General features: G+C 38.9%; 1 protein-coding gene across 2 annotated transcripts in view; it reads right to left on the bottom strand.

The window, feature by feature from the left end:
- LOC116507150 (utrophin-like) overlaps nucleotides 1-22569 on the bottom strand; it is a 43990-nt gene that overhangs the window by 3572 nt on the left and 17849 nt on the right. Inside the window, exons 9-18 of one of the 2 annotated variants that reach the window (XM_032215102.1) lie at nucleotides 21588-21758; nucleotides 19104-19283; nucleotides 16468-16596; nucleotides 16139-16309; nucleotides 15165-15320; nucleotides 13121-13258; nucleotides 11975-12127; nucleotides 5773-5958; nucleotides 2093-2265; nucleotides 507-657 (exon numbers count right to left, since the gene is read on the bottom strand). In XM_032215102.1, the coding sequence (XP_032070993.1) occupies nucleotides 507-657; nucleotides 2093-2265; nucleotides 5773-5958; nucleotides 11975-12127; nucleotides 13121-13258; nucleotides 15165-15320; nucleotides 16139-16309; nucleotides 16468-16596; nucleotides 19104-19283; nucleotides 21588-21758 (1608 nt within the window). The remainder of the gene's footprint in view (nucleotides 1-506; nucleotides 658-2092; nucleotides 2266-5772; nucleotides 5959-11974; nucleotides 12128-13120; nucleotides 13259-15164; nucleotides 15321-16138; nucleotides 16310-16467; nucleotides 16597-19103; nucleotides 19284-21587; nucleotides 21759-22569) is intronic. The other variant, XM_032215103.1, reaches the window with a different exon arrangement.

The raw sequence follows: 22569 nt of genomic DNA, 5'->3' as shown, positions 1-22569 counted from the left end.
CTTTCTCAGCAGCAGATTTAATGCCTGCTTTAAGAACAAAAGGACTGAAATCTTAGTGTGTTTTATATAGCACCCCTGAAACGAAAGCACTGGCTTCTTTGCTTTTTTTAATTCACTATATTTGTTTCATCAACATCTTTGGAAGCTATGCAAATAATTCCTCGATACAATCTATGTAGGTTGACTTTATATGTTTTAATAGGGCTAAGCAATGCATTCAGGCAAAATGTGACGGCACAACCTTTGCGGCACATAGGTGGCCCCTTTGATTTACTGGCAGTCTCAACAGAAGTGTTATCAATGTAATATATGCACAAACCTTTGAAGCAACCACACTGAGCTTTGAAGGCAGTACCAACACCCTTTGCAAAGCAGCCTTTTAATACTTTGTACAACGCCTAGCTGCCAACATTACAAAACCTGACAATTGCCACTTTCTTCTGTGACAACAGTAGAATTAAAGGCTATAACTAGACTGCTGGGCTTAATACACAGTAATCAGTTACCTGCTGGTGTATCCTGGCTTTTTCTATATCAAGGCTGCCATCTGGAGTGTGGGCTTCAGCCAGCAACCCCTCTGCTTCTGTTAGCCACTGTGAGAGATCATTTAGATCACAATGGAACTGTCTCCACTCCTCTATAGACTTATCAAAGCTACTAAATGGGATAAGAAGAACAGGAGAAAAATGTGAAAGGTATTTCAGAAGTAAAACAACATAATTTTGCACTACAGAATACATACATGGTAAGACTGCAAAATAGAATATGTATGCAAGTGAGTGTGTGTGCATATGTAGAAGACAGCAGATGTAATCTTGGCTTATTTGTGTTGAAAAATTACAATTTTCAGCTCATTACAGCTGAAAAAAAGTTTTTCCTCAACAAAATCTGCAATGAAATCTTCTTCATGAGGAAAAATAGGAGGACATTTATATTCCACATAGAAAACATAGCTTTCTGGGTCATTATTTAGAGATATATTTATTCCTAATTGTGAGGTATAACTATAATTGAACTAAACTGTTTTTGTATCCTAAGTTGACAGGAGAATTCTTCCCTATTACAAAAGACTTAACCATACCAGTCTTGACTTTAAAGTATTGGCTTTAAAGAAGCCTGCTTACTTTTAAGTACAATGCAAAATAAGATACATTATTTATGAGATTCGAGAACTGTCTTATCCTGCAATGAATCAGCTAGGAAATCTGCTTATAGTATTTCACCAATTGACTATGAAGTTTAATTTCTCTTTTAAAACGGGACCGTTTGCCTACTTCATTGTTAATTTAATAAGAACATTTGAGTTTCCAAATGAATGATGTGGCTTCAAATATAGTCACAGCACAAATGTCTGCAAATACCGAGGAAGAATTTTGCCTGCACTGCATGAAGAGGAAATGTGATATAATACAAAACTATTTTTGAAAACAAGTTCAAATGATGATGCTAGGGATTGATGTGATTCTACAGGTGCAGCCTTTAAAACTGTTGGGAACAAGATTGAAAATGCAATGTACATTTGTTTGTGAAGATTCCTATATTCTCATGAATTAATTGGCCCACATTCGTGTGACTTTAACAGAAATGCTAGTAAACAGAGTTCTCAGCTGGCTAGAATTTCTCTTTTAAAAAACAGCAAATGCTAAAAAGAGAGAGCGAGAAATGTCTAAGATCCAGGAACTGATTTGCTTTATAATTTGCAGAGAAAAAGAGATTGAGAACAAAGGAGTCAAGTTTTTCCCCATTCCATGCTATTCATAAAGTTTAAGAACATGATGTTGCCACTTTAATTTTCATTTTAAATGTAATATATAGTGTCCTCACGCCACCTGAATTAACACTTCTTGGTTCCCTGCCTGCTAGCTTGCATAGTCATTTGCTAAGCAACTTTGGCAAATAAACCATCTTTTATAAATAATGCTTTAAAAATGTTACCCTGTTTACATCCAAACTTAGCACAACTGGTTTATACTGCAGGGAAAGTAGAGCTACAAAATGGCTACTACCTGATTTATTCTTTTCTCTGCCTAACTCATCGCATTTTCTTGGCGAAAAAGTGTAAGTACAAAATATAGGCAGTCCTTTTACTTACCATTTGCGGTCATTGTACATTCTGTTAATGCGATCCCATTCTGCATTAAGCTGGGTTAGTGAATCTTCTATTTGAACAGCTTCAGGTCCAGATGCCTCTAATATAACATCAGGTTGCTTTTCATGAATAACTGCAATCTGATCCTCTAATTTATCCAACGTATCTTTTATGTTCTGTAATACAGTAAAACAAAAATACCAGGCAGAATTAGCATCTCCTCAAAGATAACTGCCGGCTGGAAAAATAGAGCCTGATTAGATGGCAACAAACATAAGTATACATGTATATTTACATCTTTCATCATTGACTCATGGCTTAGAATGATGCACACATGTAAGTCATAAATGATTTACTTTTGGCTCAGCATGATGTCTGAAGTCAACCATTACAGTTCAACATTATAAGCAAACTAGACCATTAAGGCTTGCTCAAGAAACAAAAACAAAGTCTTAGTGACTTTGGAAGCCAAACCATGTCTCCCAGATTAGAGAGTACATAATATAATATGTATGTAATCATTTTCTATTTTATTATTGTAAGCCATCCAGAAGCCCCATGGCAGGATGGGCAGTATTGTATTGTATTGTATTTATTTATTTGTCTTGTATGCCGCCCACTCCCGAAGGACTCCGGGCGGCTCACAATAGACAAGGGAAGGGGGAAGACTAGACAAAGACAACACTTTAAAAACAAAACCACAACATTCACAATTTCCACGGGGCTGGATGTTTCACAGGACCCCCGGCCTGCTGGAGCAGCCAGGACTTGGTGGCTTTGTGGAAAGCCGGGAGGGTCGTAAGGGTCCGGATCTCGACAGGGAGATCATTCCAGAGGGCTGGAGCTGCAACAGAGAAGGCTCTCCCCCGGGGGGTCGCCAGCCGACATTGGCTGGCGGATGGAATCCAGAGGAGACCTAACCTGTGAGATCTGATCGGTCTATGGGAGGTAATCGGCAGGAGGCAGTCTCTCAGGTACCCAGGTCCGATGCCATGTAGGGCTTTATAGGTAGCGACCAGCACCTTGAAGCGGATTCGGAGACTAATGGGTAGCCAGTGCAGCTCACGGAGGATAGGTGTGACGTGGGAGTACCTGGGTGCACCCACAATCGCTTGCGCGGCTGCGTTCTGGACTAACTGAAGTCTTCAAACACTCTTCAAGGGCAGCCCCATGTAGAGCGCATTACAATAATCCAGTCTTGAGGTCACAAGGGCGTGAGTGATTGTCTGAAGGGCCTCCCGATCCAGGTAGGGTCACAATTGGTGCACCAGGCGAACCTAGGCAAAGGTCCCCCTGGTCACAGCCGACAAATGGTGTTCTAAAGTCAGCTGGGGATCCAGGAGGACTCCCAAATTGCAAACCCTCTCTGAGGGGCGTATAATTTCACCCCCCAGCCTGAGAGATGGAATAGTTGGCCAATCTTTGGGAGGGAACATCAGAAGCCACTCGGTCTTGTCTGGATTGAGTGCCAACTTGTTTACTCCCATCCAGACCCTAACAGCCTCCAGGCACTGGCACATCACTTATACTGCTTCGCTGAGTTGGCACGGGGCAGACAGATACAACTGCGTATCGTCTGCATATTGGTGGTACTTAACCCCGTGCCGGCGTATGATCTCACCCAGCGGCTTCATGTAGATGTTAAATAGGAGGGGGGACAGGACCGAACCCTGCGGCACCCCGTAGTTGAGGGGCCTTGGGGTCGATCTCTGCCCTCCGACCAACACCGACTGCGACCTGTCCGAGAGGTAGGAGGAGAACCACCGAAGGACGGTGCCTCCCACTCCCACCTTTTGCAACTGTCGCAGAAGGATACCATGGTCGATGGTATCGAAGTCCGCTGAGAGGTCAAGGAGCAGAAGGATAGAGGGGTGACCCCTATCCCTGGCCCGCCAGAGATCATCGATCAGCGCGACCAAAGCAGTTTCCGTGCTGTAGCCAGGCCTGAAGCCCGACTGAAAGGAGTCTAGATAATTGGCTTCATCCAAGGACCGTCGGAGTTGAGAGGCCACCACTTTCTCAACAACCTTCCCAACAAAGGGACGGTTGGAGACTGGGCGATAGTTGCTCAAAATGGCTGGGTCCAGAGACGGTTTCTTCAGGAGGGGTCTCACCACCGCATCCTTTAGGAGGGGCGGGAGGATTCCCTCCCGAAGAGAGGTGTTAACAATCGTCTGGATCCAGCCGCGTGTCACCTCCCTGCTGGTCGAGACCAGCCAGGAGGTCCAGTATACAGGTGGAGGCACTCACCGCTCCCATGGCCTTGTCCACTTCCTCAGGAGAAGCACGTTGAAACTCAATCCATAAAGTATGCTCGAGACCTTCCCCCGGTACCTCGGCTGGTATCGTGCAATTGGAGTCCAGTTTTGTCCGAATCCGAGTGACTTTATCCGTTAAATACTGAGCAAATTCCTCAGCTCTTCCTTGTAAAGGGTCATCCGCATCCCTCCCTTTCAAGAGGGAGCGGGTTATTCTAAACAAGGCGGCTGGGCGCGATTCAGCGGATGCAATAAGGGCGGCAAAATGCGAACATTTCGCCGCCCGTATTGCCACGATAGGCTCTGATAAAGGCGCTTCATCTCCTGGAGTTCCTCGGTAAACCAGGGAGCCCTCCTGGATCCGCTGCCTCGGAGAGGTCGCAAAGGCGCAATCCGGTTTAGAGCCCCTGCCACCACTATATTCCAAGCAGCGACCAAGGACTCCACCGGATTGTGGACGATAGTGTCAGGTATTTCTCCAAGCACCGTCTGAAATCCCATAGGGTCCATCAGGCGCCAAGGGGCCTGATGGGGCCAAGTCTATGGCTGTCATGGAAGCCATGAACTCCTGCGCCCCGTCAGAACGTTCGCCAAGTGTAGGCAGGTTGAAATCCCCCAGAACCATAAGCCTGGGGAACTCTACCGCCAACTCAGCTACTGACTCGAGGAGCGAGGGGAGGGCCGTTGCAACGCTGTTGGGAGGTAGGTACGTTAGCAACAAACCCACTTGACCACCAAGGTCCAACTTCATCAACAGAGACTCACACCCGACAAGCTCCGGAGCAGGGATCCTACGAGGAACTAAAGACCTTCAGACAATGACAGCCACTCCCCCACCCCTTTTCTGGGGTCGCAGCTGATGAAGCACCTGAAAACCCTCTGGGTACATTTCAGTGAGGGGGACTCCTCCCTCCGGGCCCAGCCGGGTTTCAGTAATACATGCCAGGTCTGCCCCCTCGTCTAAAATTAGTAACTGAATGTAACAAATAAATAAGAAATAAGGAATGAACTGGAAAAATCCAATAAATGCAATCTTTGCCTTATAGGGTGTGAGGCTTATAAGTATGTGTATGTCTATAAAAGAGTGAATTTTGTTTGATCTGGCCCAATACAACTTTCTAATAATGCACTTCATTTTTTGCCATTCCTTTTCAAACTTTTACACTGCTTTTTAAAATGATGCGGTGTTTAGTTTATTAAATGGATTATTTGATATCTCCTGAATCTAACAAGTGCTAGGATTGGTGATGATTCTAGAAAAATTAGACCCAGGTGCCTATAAATCAAGACATAGCCAAGACAGGACCCAGTTTTTTTCATGTCAGAAAGCATATTGAGATACACCAGAGTTAAAACATTTATTGGGAACAATGTTAATGCTCTTTTATATTTTAAATTGTAATATTAGATTTCAGGTTCTAGTACCTTTAATGAATCTTCTTGAGTAGAAAAGTCTTCATAGATTGCTGAATGAAGTTCTGGAGCATTTAGCAAGAGCTCAGCATCCGCTATAACCAGCAAAATCTTGTTAATTTCAACCAGATATTCTGCAGGGAATGGAGATTCCTTGCTCATTGATGACTGAGCCCCTTGAATCCTTTGTGGAGTTGCCTAAAGCAAAGTAAACTTCAGTTAAGTAATTCTTTAGAACTAACCTCATTATAAAAATGCAAGAAAGGTTCATTTATTTGCATTTCCATTACTTTCTAACCTTAAGATTTAATGCTATTTTTAATTAAATAATTCTTCAGATGATGCTATGTTATAATTACAAGGAAGTGTTTCCACTGTGACTAAATCAGGTGTTCTCGTGAATTAATTCCTCTTATCCTTTTGCTTAGCTTTTAACTACATGACACGTAAATTACTAGATGAGCAAGTATATATGGTAAAACAATATTCTAATCAAACAATGATATCCTTTCTAATTAAGTAGTTCCAGTTGCATTAAAAAGGAAAGGATTCTTTCTGCCGAGGCACACTGAAATGTATTCCCCTGAAATGTATATATCCACATTCTGATAATCTTTAGTTAATTCAAAATATAGACTTCAAGATCTATTGCAACATTGCTTACACCCAAAGATTTCTTTCTTTAATCAGATACCTGGACCACAATGTCCAGTTCATAAAGTGGCTTTTCATAATAGTACGTAGTCGTAGAACAAGGACCTAGTAGCATATTCTCACTTGTAACTCCATCCAGAGTATATGAACCAACTACTCACTGCATATTTATGAGGAAGATAACCTCATAAAGTCTAATATTTAGATCCCAAAATAACACTGTATATTTGGAAATACTGCTACTGAAATCAGTGGATTTGCTTAAGTTATGTACTCTAATAAATTGATATAAAAATAAAAATAAATATATTTCACAATTGTTCTCATTAGTATCAAATAAATGAGGGTTCATTCTCATTTAAATACGTAACAATATGATTGCATAAGGAAAACCAAAACGACATGCACCAAATGCCTTTTTAATATGTCTTGCATGTCATTTTATTTTATTAAAATATTACCTTTTCATAACGAAGCTAGTGAAAACTCATTGATCGATATACTTTTGGTATGCATTGTTGAAAGTTTGCATGCAAATCCAAATATCAATCCTGCCCCTGCCTGAAAGCCTCTAGCAAACATAGAAAGTTTTGATTGATCGACGATAGCAAAAAAAGTAACACTTTGGAGAGCAACACTTTTATTTAAGGCTTAAGCTTATTCCAAGGAACTCCATCTGCATAACTATCCTGTCTTCCCTTCGCCTCCCCGCTCCAAGATATTTAAATAACACATCAGTCAAGCTACTTCATGCTTCTGACAGATGAAATGAGTTGCAGTTCATTAAACCCTTATGCCTTAAATAAAATTGTTAGTTCAAAAGCTGCTACCAGACTCTGTCCATGTTTTGGCTATTAAATGTTAGTTTAGTTTTATTTCCCTTTTTATATCAATTTTGTGCTTTGATTGTTTCCAAGGGGGCAAATATATAATGAAAACATTGCCACCCTCTGTCTATGAAGATTCTCAGTCATCCAGGTCATGGTTGTTTCAAAGATGCATTTTTTTCAAGGGGCTACTGGATTTTCTTGTTTTTCTTTGAAGATGTTTCGCTTCTCATCGAAGAAGCTTCTTCAGCTCAGAATTCAGAGCTGAAGAAGCTTCTTGGATGAGAAGCAAAATATCTTTAAAGAAAAACAAGAAAGTCTAGTTGTCATATGAAAAAAAAAACCTTAGCAATTGTCACCCTCTGTTTCCAGGCCACTTCAATGATACTTGAAAATAACCAAATCACATATCACTGTCACCAACACTGTGATTCACCAGTGATCTATCCAGTCAGTCACTTCTTTGGTTATCACAACAGATTGGAGATGTAATATTATGGGGCTCCTATGCCATAGATACTAACAAAAGAATTAGATCTCAAATGAAGCACTTTGAAAGATGGCTCCTGCAGCATGGCATGGCCCTATCTCCTTACAGGGTGTGATTTTTGAAGGGCTGTGTTTTATAACATTATACATTATCTCAGAGAACTAAGTTTTATATTAGCATAAACATTATATAATTGTAGATTTGGATTCCCAGATGCTGGTGATAAAACAATAATAAATGCTAATCTTCATGGCTTCCAAGGGCATCTGGCTAATTACTGTGGGAAATATAACACTGAGGTGATGGTTTTTAGCATGCTCCCACAAGGTCAGCCATTCAACAAAACACACAGTTACTGCTTCTATTAATTAACATTGCATCCTACTTTTCCTGCAAGGAGTTCATATTAACTAGAAGTGGTTGCTAGATAAAATAGAAGCAATATACTAGATAAAAAAATCCCCAATTGGCATATTTCTAAAATGGGTCAGTCAAATCCTGACACAAAAAAAAGTGATTTATTTGTTTTCTGAATTACACTGTTGGAGTCCATTCCAGAATGAAGATCATTAAGATCCCCAGTAGCAAAGTCTTAGACAGTTGCAATTGTTTGGCACAATGTAGGTGGCAAACAGGGAAGATTAATGAGAAACTCAAACCCCTGGTCAAGGTTCAATTCAAAATATAAGGGAAAAACTATAATTTATTAGATACCTTGAAATAAAATGCCTTTGAAACAGAAAGGAAAGTTGGGGTAATCAACAGTGAGTGGGGGAGGGGGGGGTTGAGAGAAAAAGTGTAAACTCCAACTAGGCAACCTCAAGCTAAAAATTAAACCTTAGGGTGGGTTCACATATACTTCAAATTAACAGATGAATTCTTTACATTTCTGTAACTGTAAAGAACATCCCCTGGTCTTCATGGAAATAGAAATCAGGACAGTCTACCTGTAACTATTGAATAGCAATATATACAATGGCCACTTTGCATAATTGATCTTCAAATCAATGAAGAATCTCTTATCCTTCCATTAAGCAATTCTTAATATTTATCCTAAGAATGGAGGGTTTAATAGTTCACCTGCTGTTACTCTAGTCTAAAGGACCTGTGGAGTGATGCACTCTGCCAAAAAAAAGTTGTCAGAGACCAGATAAAAGTGGATAGTTCTGGGAAGAATTATTCTTTTTTTTCTGTGCACCAATAAATACTACATCTCAACATACAAATCCCTTTATTTTTTGAAGGGGATGTAATGCAACCCCACTTTTTTCATAGGAACTAGTTACTCTAATATTTAGAACAATATCCAGAAAGACATGAATGGACAGCAGCTAACAATTTGCTTTGTGTTAAAGAAGATCTGCAGATAGATTTAAACTGATAGAAGAGTTGTAAAATATGGTTTCTGTAACCATGCAGTGTGGGGGAAGAAGGGAAGAGTAACAAAACACGTCTATGGATATTTTCAATCACATATTTAACAAAACTTATATTATGTAACAAACTATATATTGTGATGAAATGACATAATTCTCATAATCTTAATACAATTGATGTCAAGATGCAAGTACAAAATACTGGGATTGCATTGTTATGTTTGATTGTCAAGATGATTTTTTAAATGAAACTCAATGGATCTTCTCCATTTGTTAACTGTGTGGATTTCAATTCCCAGAATTTTTATCAATGCGTATGTTGGTTAACACATTCTGAAAGTTGAAATCAACACATCTGAAAGATGCCCCCAAGTTGGGAACACCTATTATTTTTTTAACCATTCTTGACGATCACAGCTTACTTTATGTGGGAGTTTGTTATAGAGTTTTCTAGGGTGACTGATGGGTCATCTATACAGCAACACTAACACTGAAGGAAGAAACATTCAGTATATGATCAGTAGATCAAAACTGCCTCTTTACAAGCTCCTATTAGCCTCGGGAAAAGAAAATGAATATAGCTACTACTGTCGAGCAGACCACTATTATTCTATATTACACAGAACTCATTTTGAGATTTGAACATTCCTTTATCTCATCCTCAATTGGTTTTAGATTTACAAGTTACAGAAGAGTCATAAAGAGATTGATTAATTTAATTATGAAGCTCCATAACCAGTAATGCAAAAGGATTTGATAGATTGCCTAATACACAAGCCTGTCCAAAAAATTACTTACTGCTCCACAAGTCTCATTATATAAATAAACGTAAAACAAATCCTATGGCAGACTAAGAATCTGAAAAAAGTGGATCCATTAGAAACAGAAAATGAAAAGTCATTGCATATAGGCTTGAATTATTGAAATTTCTTAAATTAGCTATCAACATCCTCTCAGTAGGCAGGAATCTCTGTCCTAAATCACTATTACGATCAATCACATTTTCAAAAATATCTGACTCATTGGTATAAAATCCAAACAAAAAATAGTACAGGTAGTCCTTGGCTTCTGACTACAATTGAGCCCAAAATTTTTGTTGCTAAGCGAGACATTTGTTACATGGGTTTTGGCCAATTTTACAACTTTTCTTGCCACAGTTGTTAAGTGAATCTGGCTTCCCCATTGACTTTGCTTGTCAGAAGGTCATAAAAGGAGATCACACGATCCAGGGACACTATAACCATCATAAGTATGAGTCAGTTGGCAAAGCATCTGAATTCTGACCACGCAACCATGGGAATGCTACAAGGGTTGTAAGTGTGAAAAACCATAACAATGTCATTGTAACTTCAAATGGTCACTAAATGAACTGTTGTAAATCGAGGACTATCTGTATAAATAGTGTGTCTCTTTAGGAATTAATTAGAACTAAGGTTTAAGCAAGCCTCTCGGTTAACCAAAAACCTCGCTAAAAGTTACCTCTTTTCTCATTGGACTTTATACTAATGAGTCAGATATATTTGAAAAATATCATTGTAATGGTGATTTAGGAGAGAGATTCCTAACTAGTGAGAGAATATTGATAGCCAATTTAAGAAGCTCTTTCAATAATTCAAAAATACAAACAATAACTTTTCATTTTCTGTGGTTATAATCAGTTGGGGGTATTCTTTGAATATATGAAGAATATGGGTAAAGCTTTTCACTGAAGTTGTGGAAATCAGTGGCTATGAGCTTTGATGGCAGTGGGAATACCTCTGAAGGTCATTTATAAGAGATTAGTAAGCTTCCTTATAGGATTTATTGACCACTGGGAAAAGAGGTCAAGTGTCCAATCTAGTGTGGCACTTTGTAGGTCCTTACATTCTTATGTTTAGTTAAAGATGAGCTTTAGAAAATATTCATAATCAACTCTTGCTTCATACTATAGGCGAATGTATTTCATATTCACGGGGGACACAAAATCCATATAGCTTAGTTCAAGAACTGTTCAATTAGAGAGTGATTCTGAGGTCACTGTAATGTGTTCCTATCACTTCTGAGCCCAATTTAAAGTATTAGTTATTAATTATAAGCTGTACAGCATAGTACCGGGTTGTATCTGTCACAGTTTTGATTTGTATAGTTAACACTATCTGTCTGGTTCATCTTGGAAAGGCTGCTAAGTCACTTTTTCATTCAAGGTACGTGAAATTTGAAGAAGACAAACAGTGGAATAAGTTTGAATTAGTTCTCCAGAATAAATTAATTATTCGGGGGGGGGCAGTATTACCTTAAAAACAGAGTTAAAACATTAGTTTTGAACAAATTATTACATTTCGAGCAGCACAAACCAAGTGATCCTTATGCAACCTAAACATGATAGAGTTCAACAGTCATAATTGCCCAGCAGCTTGTCAAAAAAATAAGCTGAGATTCTACCACTCCTGTGTCAGGCCTTGCGGAATGCACTAGAGGAGGATTGTCCGATGCCAAAAAGGAAAAACTTCTTCAGGAAAAAACTCCAACGGAAAAAAGCCAAAATGGAAAAAACAAAGGAAAAAAGGGGAAAATATTCCGCGCCAAGGAGAGCCAGGTATTTAGCTCCTTCTGGGCTGAAGACTGAGGTTAATCTGGAGAGTCAGAGGAGAGGTAGAGGTGTGGCCTCAAGATTTACCTCAGTTTCCGGGCAGATGGGCGGTGACAATACCCAGCTGTGACTCCTCCCACACCCCACTTCGGAGACAAGCTGAGATTCAACCTATGTGCAAGCACAAGTTTGGAAACACTGGGATGGACAACAGGAATTATTAAGAACAAATGTATTGAAATGTATTGGACAAATGTATTGAAACATAAATGAGTGGTTTATATTAAAAATAATTTACCTTTGTTTTCTCCCTCTCTTCAGCTTCTTGAAGTCCAGAAAGACTAGCATCTGTTTCACTAAGCCACTGCAAGCGACTCTCTGCTTCCATTTCATATGGAGTAAATGAAGGTGAAAGTTCTAACACCTGCCTCCTTTGTAATGACCGAAGCTCCTACCACCCAAAAAGAAAGGTTATAAAATTAATAATTAAGGTCATAAGATGGGTGTGGGGAACTATGGCCCTTTTATGACTTGTGGACCTCAACTCCCAGAATTCCTGAGTCAGCCATGCTGGTCTAAGAGAAGAATCTTTTCTGTCCTAGCCTCTGTCCTTTGAAACATCTTGCCACCAGAGATGAGATCTGCCCCCAACCTTCTGGCCTTTTGGAAGGGCCTTAGGACCTGCATCTGCTGGATGATTTGAGGCCCCAATGGAGAGGCTCCAGTTTAGAGATGTTTGGTGCAGTTACTTAAAATACACCATTTTCATTTTGGTCAAGCCTTTTGTTTTTAGTCTATATTTAATACTTGCAATTTTTAAGTCATTTTATATTTAAAATTCTTCTTATATTTATATTTTTATTGCATTATAAACTGCCTGAGTCACATAGATAGTGAGATGGATAGCATATAAATTTAATACCGATAACCCTCGTCTTACAGCAGTTCATTTAATAACTGTTCGAAGTTACCACAGCACTGAAAAAAGTGAGTTATGACCATTTTTCACACTTAGGACCCCTGCAGCATCGCCACGGTCATGTGATCAAATGGTTCATGTTTTCAGTGTCCCAGGGCCATGTGATCCCCTTTTGCTACTCACTGACAAGCAATGGGAAATCCAGATTGACTTAACAACAGTGCTACTAGTTTAACAACTGCAGTGATTCACTTAACTAATGTGGCAAGAAAAGTCGCAAAATGGAGCAAAAGTCTCTTAACAAACTTCTTGCTTAGCGACGTAAGTTTTGGGCTCAATTATAGTCATAAGTCAGGGACTACCTGTAAACAAATAATGATAGTAGAGAGGAACAGGCAGAAAGGTGGGTTCTATAGGTCTCACAGATAATTAAATTTTTAGGTGTGTATAAGGCTTCTGAGGGAAGAAAGAAGTCACGTCTAAAACATTATAGATCTACTGCACAGCAAGGCTACTTTCACTGACCTTTGCGCTGCTTTGCTTGGTCTGAAGAAGGAGGAGCTGCAAGCGAATTTTTTCTCTTCGGTTATCTTCTATGAGCTGCTGTAACAAATGCTCACCTTTTTGCAGAACTTCCTCAATTTGAGCTTTTTCTTCATCCAGCTACAATTTTAGAAAGAAGGACATGTTTTCAGGAGTACTTGGGGCAACCAGCTTTTGTTATTCCCAAAGAGTAAGATAGTACAGAGAAACGAGTATAGCATGGCTGTGCATGTTTAAAAACTATTCAGAAAAAATGCTGCAGGCCTCATTCGAGCACAGCATCTCTCTGCTCTTCATTCAAGGAACCATGCACAAAGTTGAAAAAAGAAAGAAAAATACATCAATCCCACAAAAAAAAATCACCTTTCTTTGGGTTGGCACCCATAACAGAGAGGTATTCTGTTGCATGAGTTTGGAAGTATTTCCTCAGAATCCTTTTTTGAAGAATGCAGGACTCTAATTATAATAGTTTTATCCACCACAAAGAATCAGTGAATTCATATTTTGCTGTGAATTCATTAGGAGATCAATTGTAATTACTGACTTTGCAACATGTAATTGTGTGACAACACAAAACAGTCTTCAATGAAGACACCAAGCGTTAAAATAATAATCTAATATTCTGTATCTATATTTATATCTCCTCACTTTTGCAACAAATTTCCTTTGTTGCAAAAGTAAGTCGGGGCTCTGATTCAGCAACTCTTGCCCATTCTAGCAATCTCCAGGAGGAGCAACAGCAGTTGCGGGAAATCACGGTTGAACATCTCCTACACTGCCTATGCTTCCAGTGTAATACAGGTAGTTCTCGACTTATGACCATGATTGAGGCCAAAATTTCTGTTAAGTGAGACATTTGTTAAGTGAGTTTTGTCCAATTTTATAACCTTTCTTACCACAGTTGTTAAGTGAATCATTGCAGACATTTAAAACACGGTTGTTAAGTGATTCTGGCTTCCCCATTGGCTTTGCTTGTCAGAAGGCCTTAAAAGGGACTGTCTCTTGCCAGTCACATCTACCCGATCCATTAGAGTGGGGAGGCAGGGAACGTTGCGGGTCCCACCCCCGAGGGCGATACACCTGGTGGGACCCAGAAGGGCCTTCTCCATGGTGGCTCCCTCTCTCTGGAACATCTTTCCCCCCAGAGATTGGAATGGCCTCCACTCATTCTTCCGGAAGGTGCTGAAGACCTGGTACTGTCAGTGACCCTGGGAAACCCCGAATGGTATGGAGCCCATTAAATGGCTCATGTGATCGGCTGTCACTGGGGCAGGACATGGGGGGGGGTGTGTGATTTTTTACATTAATTAATATATTTGATTTTTTAAATTCGTTTTACTGTTTTTAGATGTGGTTTTTATATTCTGTAAGCTGCCTTGAGTGGCCATGGGCGAATAGGCGGCAATATAAATTTAATAATTAATAAATAAGGTGATCACATGACCCCAGGACATTGCAATCATCGTAAATATGAACCTGTTGCCAAGCATCTAAATGTTGATCATGTGATAGTGGGAATGCCGCAACAATCATAAATGTGAAAAATGGTCATGAGTCACTTTTTTAAGTTGCTGTTGTAAAGTTGAATGGTCACTAAAGGATTTGTTGTACGTTGAGGACTATCTGTAGATGTAGCACAAAAGGAGACACATTGCAAATTTTGCCAAGGACTCCGAATGATGAGAAAGCATTTGAAAAAGGATGAGCTTCCAAATGCATGATTTCAAGTATGACATGACTATACATTTTATCATAATCAAACAAGACAAATCCCTTGCACATGTAGAACTGAATGTATAAAGTCATCAGGAAGACCGCAATGGTGAAACAGCTGATACAAGCAAGATCAATATTTATTTCATGCAGCAAGTGAATTACAATGTCATCAATAGACCTCTAGGTCACAGGATTCCAGATTAAAAAAAGCATGCCTGGGAATTAAAAGATGGTGGCGGGGGGTTGGGGGGAGAGAAAGAAAAGTCAAAGATGAGTATGATAATTTTGTTGTAACATGAAGTTCTCCAACCTTTTCATCATCTTCTTTTGATTCCATGTGCTTTTCCACTACATTCAGCATTTCCTTTATCTCACATTCAAATTTATCAAGGTCTTTAGAAGCCACTGCAATTCCACAGAGTTCCTGCTTAGCAAACCTTTTATGAGTGTCCTGACTGAACAGCATCTGGCACACACAAAAATAGCAAGCACACTGATCAATAGTCATATTTGTATACATTTCACATAACTGCAACAGTATACTTGTAAGTGAGTAAATAACCTTCTAGAATTTCTCATTCCCAAAACGAACACTAAGAAATTATCTTTTGCAGATAGCTTGTAGGTTAGTGCAGAAACAGAATTACATGTAAAATAAAATGATTTTTTCCAAAAAACCCAGAATATATTAGTTTACGTGCTTTTGACGAATGAGAAAAGAAAAGAGAATATTTTGGAGTAGCATGTCATTTTAACATTTTAAAAATTAAATAATTATCTTCTTTCTTTTTCATGTTTAAAAAGTATTGGTGTAGAAGTATTGCTGTCCCACTCAAAGTAGGGCAGAACTAATACAGGTAGTCCTTGTTTAGCAACTGCTTCATACAATATTTTTTCACAGTTATAACAGTTTTGAAAAAAGTAACTAGTGTCTAACTCTCGCATTTACAGCTTTCACAGGTCCATAAAACAAAGGAAAGCTGAAGTATTGTGCTGTTTCATTTAGAGACTACTTTGCCGAACCACGAAACTAGCTTGTCCCAAATGCAGTTGCTAAACAAGGACTATCTGCATATTTTTGTCCTTGTGCCACCATGTGCAGAAGGAGATAATCTCCTAAATAATGCAAAAATGCAATGAAATATTAGAAAACAGTTCCTTGACAAAATGCAATGCCATAGCATGCATTTCACAGAAACATTAGAGAAGTAAAAAAACCAGCAACATAAATGTAAAAATAGGCCATGAGATACACTTTGGGACCAGGAAGTCTTCTGTACTCACCTTAGCACTTCTGATGTGCTGTGACACTTTTTCAAAGTTCCTATTCAGTTCTGTCAATTTGGGTTCTACAAGCTCATGACATGATACGCCCCGACTGCTCATCAGCATAACAGCTTGGTCACGCACATTATCAACTCTGAGACTAACAGCATCCAATTCTGATGTTAGGCGCTGTGAATGGGGGAAAAATAGGGTTATTGTTTAGACCACACTAGGATTAAAAATGGAAAGAAGGGAAACAAGACAGAAATCAAAATCAGAACCTGGCAGATTTTCATCTGGATCCAAAATATGCTATTATCGTGTCAGTAAAAGTTCGATTTTCCTACCTTCACTGTCTCTTCTTTCTTGTTGGCAGGCTTTTTCTCAATCTCATCCAACAGAGCTTCAGCTTGATACAGCCAAGTGCTTATGTGGGCAACGTTCTCATCAAAAATCTCCAGTTGACTTTGGTGATTCTGTAAAGGAAAGACAAAGATAAATCAATGAAAACGTACCTTAAATAAAATGGAACTTTTTAAATAGAAAACATTCACAGTGATCAGTCAACGACACTTTCATTTGGTATTTCAGCTCCTTTAATGCCAAGACCTAATAATAATTTGGTATTTATTTGTTACAATTTTAGTGACTAGATTTATATCTTATTTTTTCTCTCTTTCTATATTTTTTCTTCTTTCTATAAGATGACATATTATATTCTGTATTCCTTCCAGAGAATTTTTTACAGCAAAAGTTCCAACACTGCATATACACATGCGCACACACATAGATATGGATATGAATACAGATATGGATATGGATTTATAGAGAGATAGATAGATATAGAGATATAGATATAGATGATAGAGATAGATAGATAGATAGATAGATAGATAGATAGATAGATAGATAGATAGATAGATAGATAGATAGATGAGAGAGAGAGAGAGAGAGAGAAAGAGAGAGAGAGATTTGGATATAGTATAGATATAGATATAGAGATAGAGATAGAGATAGAGATAGAGATAGATACATGGAGAGGGGGGAGCAGGGGGAGGGGGATCGTGGCCATATCTTGCATTTAAGGCACTGAGTAACCAGTTTGCATTTACAGCTATTTGTAGTATCCTGCAGTCACATGATTGCAATTTTCAGTATTTTTTTTCCAGTTTCCTGCATTTACCTCCAGTTTCTGGCAAAAATGCCTACTGAAAAAAATAGATTGACTTAACTGCTGCTTTTGCTTAACAACTGTTACAAAAAAAAAAAGTTGTAAAATTGGGCATAGTCACTTGGCGATTGCCACAACTTGCTACCATAATTCCAGGCTCAGTTGTGGTCATAAGGTTCAGGGCTATCTATAAGATAATGGCAATGAAGTGAGAGGCACATTCAGAGTTGCAAGACAGATGGCAGTCCTTTAAGGTAGAACAAACTTGAACATCTAACTCATGAATACTAAAAATACTTTGTGTCAGCCCCGGCACTCTCAGCGGCTCGGGACTGCCATTCTATTGGTGGGGAGATTCATGACTGGGATGTTTCGTGACTTGGATTGCTGCTATCAATTAGGGCATCTTTCGGAAACCTGATACCACACTTGTTTCCCTGCCATGCCAAGGGCTTGAAGGACCTTCGGATCCTGCAGTGACTTTCATATGGAACGGCACCAGCGCAGGCATGGCAATGTAAACCAGCATGGTCTGTCACGTCATCGGAGTATCTTGGGTGTATTGCACGCGCATAGGAGAGGGCGGGCTACAGGAGGGCGGGGCACAGGAGAGTTTAAATGGTGGAGGGAAGTACAGAATTACAGGCTTGACTTTAATTCACTCATGTTGTGCACCGTGTGATTGTTGGAAGTACGAGAACAGGCTTATAAAGATTACATTTACCATGAACTACTTGCTTAGACATCTTGTTTGTTTTCTTTGCCTGAACGGAACCTGATACTTTGACTATAGGGTTACAGTAATAAAATCTTGCTTCCCTGAATGTTTCTCTCTTCTCCCTGCCCTGAACTATGGATGGTCAAGTCTGAAACACTTTATCAAATTCCCCTCCAGCTCTTATTTGACCATTTGCCTTGGCTCAGTGGTGAGTTCCGGATCCCATTGCAACCGGTACGGTGCGATCGGGCCCGGCGGCCACCACATGAACGTGGGCAGCGCGCACATGCGTCCTTACCTCCTGTGATTCCTCTGTGATGCTCCAGCTGCTTGGTGGAGCATCACATAGGTGCTGTACGTTGCGCACGCATGCACAGAAGGCCCATTTCCTTCAAATACAGGTAAGGAACAAGGATGGGTGGGTGGGCCCTCCAGAGCACCATACCAAAACAGTACCCATACCGAGGTGTACCGCCTGCAACCCACCACTGCTTTGGCTGCAGCTCTTCATCCTCTTCTTCAAGATTATTTTCAGAGCCCATTACATCCATTTCTGTTTTTTAAGTTTTGTAAAAGCAATTGTTATTATGAATAGTGATTGCACAGATAATTATGGCTACACTTTATTTAAATAAATTTCAAAGAATATTTCAATGAGTCTTCTTATGTAATAATTACTTTTAAAGTATTTATTCTTGGGCTAAAGCTTCAAAGAAAAGATTCTGATACTTCTTGGGCATGAAGTAAGAAGTAAAACTCTCAAATTGTTCAATACATTTTACTATTTCGGGAAAAGCTGTCAAGTTCTTCACCATCTGATACATTTTTCCATTTAATAGGTCAGCCTTCCCCAACTAAATAGTCTCTAAAGATATTGTCCTAGCTTGCCTGGCCATAGAACATTCAAATTTAACATATCTTGAAGATGTTCAATTGAGTAAGGCCGTTCTCTCCTTATAGGAAACTTGACATTTGCAAACATTTTCTACTTCAAGGGTAATAAGACCCCCATCAAAGCATATTAGCCTATCCAAAGCCATACAGATAACAAATTCTGCAAATGTCAAAATTTGTCATTTGCAGTTTCAGCTTACCAGAAGTGTATTGCACCAATCTTCGGTCCAGGTTCGGACTCTACTCCATCCAGCATTAAGAACACAGAGTTTTTCCTCCAGAGAAGTTTCACTTTCATCCACTAAGGCCTGCAGTGCAGCACTGCTTTCTGTTACACTATTCAGATCGACTTTCTTCCTCTCCAATTCTCTCAGCACATTCTGGAAGACAACAGGGACCATTAACAGAACAGAAGAAAGTTTCTCAAGATGACAGAAACAAAAAAAATAGCATTGATTTGGTTTCTCTCTTGATCAGTTTTCCCAATGATTGACATATCACTGCAATGATATATTTGATACCGAAAGGAATCCAATTATATGATATGATATATGATACCTAAAGGATTCCAAAGCAAGGGATCTTCTAAAATTCTTAGGTATCTAAGGTATCTTAGTAGTCATAGAATAAAAAAAATTCAAAGAAATGGTAGCTTCAGTAACTGGTAAATGTTTTAATGTGCTCTATTCTTTGTTTTAATTACATTCTGTAACTGATTTTGCAAAATCTGTTATGATATGTTAAATCGATGCAAATTGCAGTTATATGCAATCTAATAATAAAGTACATTTATTTCACAAACCTTTTGCAAATTTGGGGAACTACATATCTTTCAAGGGGAAACATTAAGATTGCTTTTGGGGAATATGTTTTTCATAAATTGCAAAAATGTTTTTAATATTTTTACTATACCTTAAATGTTCCTACAGCAGTTTAAGTAGCTGTTTACTAATAAATAAGTCTCACTTTCTTAAATGGTTCTAATTTTAACTGAGAAAGATGTATGCAATGAGTAATCTAATGCAATAGCAAACTATAGATTGCCCATATAGATTTTCGCTTCCTCCTCTGTTATTTAGGATGTAGAAATTCTGGACCTATTTAACAGCAAGTAAATGTCCAGCAAATTATGATTTGAAACTATCACTTTCTTGTAAACCAAGCTCACACTACAGCCTAAACACTGTTTTGAAAACAAAGTAAGTGTTCCACAGAATATAATTTCTGTCATATTTGAAAAATGTGGACATGGTTTGTTGCTTAAGGTTTCCAATGCTAATCCAAAAAAAAGGAAGAATTACACAAACCTCAGAAATGTTTAATAATATCAAATCTCCATTTAATTCTAGAGTTCACTTCAGGAATCCCCAAGCTTTTTCTCACATGCATATTTTTTATGGTAGGATATACGCTTTCCTTTATAATACAATTCACTTTATACTGTAATAGTAGTCAGAAGGTTCTGACCAGTTCTGGAGAACCGGTAGTGGAAATTTTGAGTAGTTCGGAGATCCAGTAAATACCACCTCTGACTGGCCCCACCCCCATCTATTCTCTGCCTCCCAAGTCCCAGCTGATCGGGAATTAATGGGGATTTTGCAGTAACCTTCCCCTGGAGTGGGGAGGGAATGGAAATTTTACAACATCCCTCCCCTGCCACGCCCATGAAGGCATACCCACAGAACCGGCAGTAAAAAAATTTGAATCCCAACACTGTACTATAGGAATAACCAACAATTTCTTATTTTAGTGGGAAGCCACTTGGTGCCCTTTTTCCCTTTGTATTATACATCTAGTAATTCATGCATGTTCTTTGTTCAGAATAAGTAATACACAGAAATTATATTGTTTCATTTTCAACACTAGTCCCACAAACCTTCTCTTAGCAGGCTAATGACATTTTGCACTCAATTAGTCAAAGAACTGACTAACCATGACATTTTTAAAATAGCAATCAATAATTAAAACAAGCAATTACATTCAAAAAGCCAACAGCTGCATTACATTAATAGAAAAAGAACAAAGTACAGAGCATTTGATCTGTTAATTTTTTAAAATTCTGTTGGTGGAATTCAGCTGTTTGAAATAGTAAAGTTTCTACAAATGGCAAACAAATGAGTGAAGTCTCTCAAGTTGAGTTCAACATTTAATGACCTTTTCTAAAATATTAACATGATAAATGCACATGAGCAGCATGCATATTACATAATTGCTTTCCTTAAAAAGAATCCATAGGCATACAATACAATAGCATCAGAAAAAAAATGTCCCTATAACAAGAAAGGAGAGGAGACTAAATTTCTTGGCGGCAGTCTGGAATTCCTTGCAGTACTCAACATGACATGTTCGGATGCAATATAGAATATGTTTCCAAATAGATTCCTCATAAAACTAGAAGAAAAATGAATGCAATCCACCTACTGGATTCAAATATATAAGCTAGGCTCCAGGTTAAAAAGGTTGATTTTTGTCCACAACTGCTTCCAAAGCAAAACAGAAGGTATATTTTTTTGTTAAACTATAGAACTATTTTGTTCAACTATAAGAACTATAACCCCTCTACCTTTATCACCTTTCTGAGATGACTTGGCCCCTGGGGGCTTCCTGGCAGGTAGAATTCTGAACTATAACAAGAAGTATCAAAATGAGATGCAAACTAAGAAGGCTAAGAACAGGCTACTTACCTTAGCCCAAGCGATTTCAGTGTCCAGATCAGAAAGTGTACGTTCTGAAGTGGACTTATGCACTAGTTCAGCTTCTGTCACCTCCAACCATTCGGATAAGGAGAGGGAAACTTCATTGAATTTGCATGAGAGTTGCAATGCCTGTTCTAGATCTTGCTTCCCTTCTGTCACCTATTTTGTATTGTTTTATAAAAAAAGCATATAAAAGAGCGAGCATCAAGAACAAACAATTAAGAAAACTTATTTGATCAACATTATGTGTGGGTCACACAGTGAGCAGATGTTTAGATGGGATCTGGCATTTTTCTTTATCTATCAAGTCCTTCCCAAGGACCTGGCATAGACAGATGTTGCTGTTTAATGGTGTTAATGATACCTTCATAAGATGTATGAAGATGACTGATGGTAATTTTGTCAATACTGATTTTCAAGCGGTGTTCCAGATTTTTGGAATTAAACTCAAAGCACCTTTAAATTTAGTATTACTCCATAACCTCTATTTTGGCTATGGTTACTTGTCTCTAAAAAGAATTTGTCCTCATCAGTCAACTACATCTATGAAGGAAAATGGATAAGGAAAAGGCATTCAATGACAATTCTACAAGATAGATGGACTCATGAAGGAAAAGATGATCTGTCAAGAAACCACCTCTTAGATCATTTATTTTATTTTACAAAAATAAAATTGTTTTCTTTTTATCAATTCTAAAAACAGAGCAGAGTTACTCTAGATAAGCCTGGATTATACGACTTTTGAGCACAATGATCTTACATTGCCACCTTGATTGCGTCCGCTGAGTCCCGCCCAGCCGCCCTGTTTAGGATAACCCGCTCCCTCCTAAATAGGAGGGAGACGGGGGACCCCTTGCAGGGTAGGGCTGAGGAATACGTCCAGTTCTTAGCGGACAAAGTTGCTCGGTTTCGATCGGACTTGGACTCCGACTTTGCAGATCCAGCCGAGGCACAGGGGGATAATCTGGAA

Source organism: Thamnophis elegans, chromosome 4 (assembly GCF_009769535.1).
Source record: "Thamnophis elegans isolate rThaEle1 chromosome 4, rThaEle1.pri, whole genome shotgun sequence".
Taxonomy (NCBI): Eukaryota; Metazoa; Chordata; class Lepidosauria; order Squamata; family Colubridae; genus Thamnophis; species Thamnophis elegans.
Note: the sequence above shows the minus strand (reverse complement) of the source record. Positions and strands in the feature narration are given on the sequence as shown.